This window comes from Sinohyriopsis cumingii, chromosome 1, assembly GCF_028554795.1.
Source record: "Sinohyriopsis cumingii isolate HCF-2022 chromosome 1, ASM2855479v2, whole genome shotgun sequence".
Classification (NCBI taxonomy): domain Eukaryota; kingdom Metazoa; phylum Mollusca; class Bivalvia; order Unionida; family Unionidae; genus Sinohyriopsis; species Sinohyriopsis cumingii.
In genome coordinates this window covers 125,206,373-125,214,416 of record NC_142961.1, presented here as the reverse complement: position 1 = coordinate 125,214,416, position 8,044 = coordinate 125,206,373, and the positions used below count along the sequence as shown (strand labels likewise).

Genomic DNA, 8,044 nt, shown 5'->3' with positions numbered 1-8,044 from the left:
TTGTCAGTTTATTGCATGTATCTTTATCATTCCCTGACACATAATCCAAAGATCTTTGAATAAGTGATCTTAAACTTCAAAGAAGTATTTTAGTCCACTTTACCTATGAGGACTCTGTAACTAAATGAATAATTTAATTAAATAATGTCTCTAAAATAATATTGGAACGCAACTGAAATGATTATACAGACTGATCTTAAAACAGGAATGAATACTTATTTTCCAAATCTCCTTTATATACAAATATTACTTGATCTTCAGCGTAATAAGGAACAATGTCAGATCTTTTAAACTTTAGGAAATAAAATATTTAACAGAAATAAAGTGCACGCAATACTTCAAGTAAAATTAACAAGGTATTTATTTTACTAAGTTGCAAAGTGTAAAATTGAAGAAACAAACAGTATATGATTTAAATCCTAAAAATTCCAGAATGTCCGAGGACAGCTCCATAAGTTTGGAACTTTCCAAATTAATTCCAATAGTCATGAGTGTCTTGATGTAACAAAGCTGCAATCCAAAATGTGTTTGAAAGAATTCATCATACTTCCAAAATAATGTGTTAGTCAAAAAGTCAATGAGGACTTTGTAATTCAATGAATAACTTAAATAAATGATTTCTCTCATATTACATCTGAGCACAACTGCAAATTCTGATGATAGATTCCCAATGACTGATATGAAAATGGAATGAAACAGGAACTAATACTCCTTTAGAAAGCTTCTATTCATGCATGCTCTACTTGACCTAAGACACAATATAATGTTCTGGTATTACCTTGATGCGAGTAATTTCTGATTGGAAAATTCAATCACACAGTTTTTAGAATATTCTGAACTAAAGAAAGCGCTGTCAAGGTCTTATTTACATCATACAACGATGGACAAAAGTAAGTTATGTCAACATGTTATTTACAAATGAGCATGATCTCAAAGTACACTCTACAGTTATGAACAGAAATGAAACATACAATATAGATATACAAGATACTGTACAGATAATTTAGAAAGAACATCAATATCGATTACCACATGGAAATGTTTTTATGTCTCTCTATTAACACTTCATAATAATTTATTTTATTACTTTGAAGAACTTGACGTTCAGAATTTTCACACTACATTTCATGGAATTTTCATTCTGAATTTGCATTTCATTCGGTAAAGACCAAAACATTGTTTCATACAGCAAATAAAAGTAGTCACTTTTGATTAAATTTTGTAACCTTAACTAATTCTGAAGTGGCTCTGCTTTGAAAGGCAATGCCATAAAAGAATCTTTAGAAGATTAACACATTTGCGTTATAACTCCCCTAAAACAAGACATAATAAACAGTTTCAAAGAATTTTGCATCCAGTCTAAATGCTTTCTTAAAGTTAAACTATAAGCTTCTACCTCTAGTGTCAGACTTGTTCGGTATCTCACAGCATTCGATTGCCTATTAAATTCCAGAAATCTATAGAAGTTACTGCGCAGTTGCAAGTGGTAAAGACTACTGAAGTTTGCTCTACCGGAAATCATAATATGAATTAAAACAACCCGCAATAGTGGAGGAAGCAGGGAAAACACCGGGAAGAACCACCGCCCCTCGAGAAGCTACTGGCAAGTTTTCCCACATAACCACATTGGCCGTTGATTTGTTTACAAATTTATCATATCAGGTAGATACAAAGAAAGGAACTCCAATAAAAGCACAAAAAGCTGAAGGACGTTATGTATACTAAATTATTGATTTCCTGCTAAAAAACAATAGAAGTGCATTAATGTATCGCAATTTCTTGTAACTCGTGTACGGTGAAGACAACATGCTTCCAAGGCTGGATAGGTTCTAAATCGACAGTACTATAAATGCGAAAAATATAAATTAGTAACGCGTTTCTTTGTAACAATTTTGGGTAGATTTTATGAATTCATAATCTAAGAAACATAACAAAATATTTGATTGCAGCTTGTTTTCTGGGAAATAATGTAAAACGGTTTAATATTAAGCAAAGACCATCTAAACATATATAGTATCTAAATAACATTTAGGTATCTCAGATCTAGTGGCTTGCGTTGGTTCTAGTAACTGGATCATCTGTGTATACCTTGACATTTATGCGTTGGTTTGCTTTGACAATCTACCTTGGTTTAAATTAAAGTTTTATTGATGATTTTAGAGTATTACCAAAATTAAATAATTTGAAAAATAACTGTTACATGACAATATGTTATTTCCAAAAAGCCCAATCTAAAAAGTAACTCAGTTAGAATACTGAAAAATAGTTCGTATAAGGATAACATAAACTACATATTCAGTTAAAATTATATAGCAGAAACTTTGCCATCATTTGCCTTTTTCCTATGTGTATTAATTGTTGTACCGAGGCTGTCTTTGATCTTCCCTTTGCAACTGAAATCAATCAATGCTTATTTGGTTCCAAGTTAATAATAATCGATAAACCGACATATTTCATCCATATATTTAAATATTAATATGACTTCAACTAATCGATTACCAGGAAGCTAATAAGAAGTTGGGTAAATATGCAGAAAATAGTACTACCTCAAAAAAAAAAAATTAATAAAAAAAAAATTGACGAAATTGTTTTGGGACAGATTGCTATAATGAGAGATAAGGTATGCTGCTAATAAATCACCTACTGATTCTCTTGAAGAACAAAACACATACATATTAGTGAGATGTAACAACAGCAGAAAAACGAAGACAAAAAGACAGAATTCTTTGGATAAAAACGATCAAACCAAATTTGTATGTCTTTAGAAGAAACTATTGAATACTGATACGTGCGAACATATGGTATATACAGAGTCACTGGTAAGTATATCATTACAGCCTGTTAAATATGTTTCAACGTTCGCATGCAAACAAATTTTGTATATTGCAGGCAATTTTCTGTCAATCAATTGACCAATATATTATGTTTATAGAATGCATGCACTCAAAGAACGAATAATGATAATGCTCTATGTTTTTCAATTGTTGTCAAAGAAAATGCAAATAGGACATTCATTTAATCCTCCTTCAATCGGAATCATTCTGATCACTTTTGCATATGGAATAATAAACCTGAAATACTTTTATGGATTGGTAATTGTAAAATGTGGAGTCATTTATTCTTAAAACAGAAAACCTTTACGTGGAAATACTGATATCAATGCCGCTGTCGTCTATTACCCGCGTAGCTGTTGATATAATCCGAGAACGTATGCCATTCTTTGCTTCTTCTGATTCTCGTATTCTTGGATAAGTCATACATTTATCTGAATCTGAGCTATGGTAATGTGACAAACTGCTTTCTGGATGTGTCACAGGTCGATTCGTTTGACCCACGTCTTCCTTTGAACGCAAGGTTACAGGTGATTCTTCTTCTGCCCCGCCAATACCCTCATCCACGTCATTCCACTGAACATTCATATATATAGGTTCTTCTTTTTGACTGCTACTACAAGACGTTTTCTGTTTCGTCTCTTCTGAAATGAAACTGTATTGTCTTTGTTCTACACTCTAATGTAAACATGCTCGCCGTAGTGAACAAAATAGTTAAGAAACATTAAGGGCTAGTCGTAGCATTTCATTCAGCTGATTTTGGAGATACATTCGAATGAAAGCTGAAACTGCATTCGAGTGTTTTGGTCCTTATTTGCTTTTTAAATGTGTTAAACTTACATATGTTGAATTCTTACCATACTGATAAATTTTATGGGTTTTTGCCTGCTTTTCAGCAGTAACGGACTATGTTATGTCTCAGTGAGACATTTATAAAAATTAAATGTTTCTGTGCAAAACAAATGTCTATCTTACGCAAAAAAGTTCCTTTCTCTGGAATAAAAAGAGCATATTTTACGGATATTTCTTTGTATTAAAAAAAAATGTATCCACTTGTCCAGATTCCCCTTCTAACCAGGCCATCATTGCTACACTGAATGGAACTGTCTGGTATGAGCTGGACAAAACAAGCTGTTCATAACTGATCAATTAAAACGCACATGTTAGTTGAGTGATAGCTAATATTATAATATTTTAATAGCCGTAGCAACTCAGCACTTCGCTACGAGAATGTAATGTACATTCAGATGGAAGGACATACCTTTTGTAATATGGACTAATTTGCTGCCAAAATTGGTACCACAAAACTGTCATCAGAGAAAGATATTTGAAACGAAAAATGACACAATAAAACAAAAAGAGTTATCAACTATATTTTTGGCAAGAATTCCAAACTTTCTAATGTTGATGATTATATAATACCATTTATTATATACACATAACGATAAAAAATATATGACAAAATATTAACTGTACGGCTAGAAAGTCAGAAAGAGAAAATTAGTAGTAATCGCGGGAGATTTTTATGCTTTTACACGGCCAGTACGCATTAGTGTTCATGGTAATTTTTAAACTTTGTTCATTACAAATGTTGACTGTCTATAATAATTGTTACATACTGGATTAAGGATCCACTTTACCTTTTCCTTTCTTTTCAACATTTACTTTCATGCAGCACGACCATGCGAAACCTTCTGGATTGGACACATCAGAAACCATCCTCGCTGTACCTTCCTTTCTGTCATCTGTTTTGAAGCACAATGTAAGTAGATATGAAATAATTTTAGTATGCTGAAATAGTACTGAATTCACATTTTATGATGTGATGTAAACCAAATTTATTCCTTAAATAGGGCTTTATCAAGGAAAAAGGTTTTGAGTTAGTTTGCTTAATCAGCATACGTAAGCATCCCTCTTTCGATCTTTCTCTAACTTGTATTGTTACTGAGAGACAATTATAAGCTGCAAATCTTTCAGAAATCATTTTATATTGATAGATACCCGACATATTTTGATACTAATTTCCACTTTAACTTTTTACTGATTTTGAAAAAAATATTTAGTATTTGCTAGTGACTGAATCATATTTAAAATTAAATGCTGCGATTTAACTTTGATATCGTAATCATTCGTTCGTTTTGTATATGAATATTTTTTATTGGAATAACAACAAGGATTATAATTAAAGTTCATGCTACTTTTCTCTTGTTGCTTTGATTCGAGCAGATTGTCTTCAAGAGAAACAAGTTTGGCCACTAGTTCCTCATAACCCATCTCTTTCATAACATCCACGAGAGCATATATTGCTCTGTTGCCCTTGTTTAACACTTCCTTCAGGAACAAGGCTGCCCTACATCTTCGTCTCAGATGTTTTTCTCTGAGATCCGTAAAGAACGTTCTGTCCAGTATATTCCTCTCTACAAATGTGTCCATGAACTGAGATGGATCAATTTCTTGAACTATCGATTCAAAGTGAACAATCAGATTTTCTTTGACTACCTTTGGATTTTCTGAAATGCATATTAGAAAGAAAAAAAAAACAATAAGAAACTTATTAGCTGGGATTTTGAGAAATAATTACAACTATTGGCTATGGAAGATAAATTCAATTGTATAGCCTCCTGTATCCCACAGGTATTTTCTCTTTCTATTATAGAGATCTATAGATGCAGTAACATTAGGGAGGAATATGTGATAAGAATATTTCTTGATTTACAATGCTTTTATGAAGGCCATGTGCGGAAAATGTCTTTTAGAAGGATCAGATTGCTTTGTTGTATTAATAATTTCATTTGTTTTGGTCCCGTTTGGAAATTAAATAAGAGACGGAAATGTCAACCTGAGTCAACTAAATCCGCGTATAAACGAATACGCTGAAATGATTTGACCTTTGCTAAATTGCGACGAAATGCCTCAGCTCGTCTCGTTTATCATATTAACATTGCGAGTTAATTTTGCATGAAACGTCTATTTTGCGATGGTAGTTATCTGATAAAAGAATTTGTACTATGTTATGTATATTTGATTTAATTTATATTTGATTTAATTTAATTGTTTGTTTGTTAGTTTTAATTTTTTTAAATTCTATTGTAATGTTTATTTATTTACTGGACTTGACATTGTGTACAAATTTAGTTCAGTTCTGTTTGACCTGACTGTTGTTCGTGAACAACTAATAATATAAACTTTGTAACTAATTCTGACCTAGTTACTGACCTTGATTCAGAACCAGTAAGAGTTGAAGTATAAAATATTCTTATTTTTTAAATTCTTTCTCAGAGTAACATTCATAAATGAAATCGAGGCCATACTTGGAGTACGTGACAAATAACATGTATCAGTTATGTTTTTTCCAGAGGATTGACCCACATCCGGGTGTCTGTTTTGCGTTGTAGCTAGATTTATTACTGATGTTTTGAGAAAGAATTGCCATTAGTGCCTTAACACTTGAAAAGTTAAAGTGATTTATGCTGTGACCAGTTTTTGGGCTAATTATTTCGTTTTCTTCAAATTATTTGGATTCCTAGAGATCATTTTCCCTTGGAAATACTTGTTAAGTATTTTATTTTCTTCAAATTATTTGGATTCCAAGAGATTATTTTCCCCTGGAAATACTTGTGCTCTAAATTAATTCTTGGACAAGGACAGTTATCGAAGTTTACATACAATTCAAGTTGGAATATTATTTTCTGTGATTAAACAAAGAACTATTGAAGACGCTGACCACAACATATGTCATCGCCTTCCATTTTTTATTTCATCGGGATTCGAACTCAGTTTCATTAGGACTTTTTGTTGCAGTACTTCTATTTTTTATTTCTTGTTTTTTTTTTAAAACTGGATTCGTAAAACCTATGTTGAATTTCTCATTTTTAGCTTGTTTTTCTAGGGAAATAAACTATTTGCTAAATTCTATAAAGCTTGTTGTCTTCACTATTTTCCTGTTACGTTTTATAAGAGCCTAAACACGTAATACTTACTGCTCAAAATAAGAACGGTACATGTGATATTTTTTTTTACAGTAATATAATCAAATCCTTACTCGGTAGTTTAAGTCAGATACGACTTCAGGATTTGAGAGGTACCCTATGTAAATATTGTATCTTAATCCAAAATTAGTTGACACACAAACATATATAATTTAATATCACACTATGAATTATATAATAAAACCTAATTATCTAAACATGTTTAGCTTGAAATGCAAAGAATACTTTGTTGAATATTGTACTATGTACTCACTATATAATGGATCAGATTTTTGAAGCCGATTTATTATTTTCAAATTTTTTTTCTCTTTTAGGGCATCCATCAGGAATTTTATTCCAGCTGCTCCTTTTTTCAGTAAACATTTCAAGAAGTAGTCAGCATCCTCGTGCCTATTCGTCGTTGCATGTCCCTCGAGTGCAGCGGTTTCTTCATATGTCAGTACTGCTTTATTTACTGAACTACTGATCAAGGCTTTTACATCCAGTTCCTCACAAAGAAAAGACCAGTTGTCTTTGATCGATTTTATCAAGTCTGTTTTGATCTCTTCGGCATCTGCATTGAAAAACACATCAACGTGTCGTTCAGGCATACACTTTGCAAAACGTTTGAATCAATTGAAAGCTATTTAGGAAACTAAAATTTTAATGGAGAAATAACTGGCCTGTGCAATATTTAGGAAAGTGACCGATAGTCATCATCCAGTTACAAAAAGAAGCAGACATATTTCACAGATCCTATCCAAACAATAACAATTTTACATCCATTAAACATTTTTTAGATTATTTTTTATATGCAAACACAGAATATATTTCTGCCAATAGTTTTTCTGAATTATGATCGAAAATTGATTAGCACTCACGGCGTAACAAACATCTCAGAAATCAAGACGTTGATGGCAGGAACAAATAAAATATACTTTTAAATGCAGGTTAATGGACAATAAACTAAAGAATCATTGTACATGTAATTCTTGTAATTTCTTGCAGTATAAAACGGTTAACCTTTAAAAAATTATGTTTTGATAATTGTCTACTGTTATGTTTATTTGATTTAATTTATATTTGATCTAGTTTAATTGTTTGTTTTTTAGTTTTATTTTTTTAAATATTCCATTATATGTTATTATAATGTAATTTTATTTACTGGATTTTACATTGTCCAGAAATTTAATTCAATAATAAACAACTAATAATAAAAAGTTTGTAACTAATGGTGACCTAGAT

General features: G+C 31.4%; 1 protein-coding gene across 9 annotated transcripts in view; it reads right to left on the bottom strand.

Moving 5' to 3' along the window:
- Positions 1-343: 343 nt before the first annotated feature.
- The window catches only part of LOC149807816 (uncharacterized), a 32,702-nt gene continuing 25,001 nt past the window's right edge, over positions 344-8,044 (bottom strand). For 7 of the 9 annotated variants that reach the window (XM_089970833.1, XM_089970879.1, XM_089970860.1 and 4 more), the window contains 4 exons: positions 7,074-7,373; positions 5,030-5,341; positions 4,472-4,576; positions 344-3,475 (listed from right to left, as the gene is read on the bottom strand). In XM_089970833.1, coding sequence (XP_089826959.1) covers positions 3,138-3,475; positions 4,472-4,576; positions 5,030-5,341; positions 7,074-7,373 — 1,055 coding nt within the window. In that variant the 3' untranslated portion in view covers positions 344-3,137. Of the gene's footprint in view, positions 3,487-4,471; positions 4,577-5,029; positions 5,342-7,073; positions 7,374-8,044 lie in introns of all 9 variants that reach the window. The other 2 variants (XM_089970869.1, XM_089970901.1) reach the window with 2 other exon arrangements.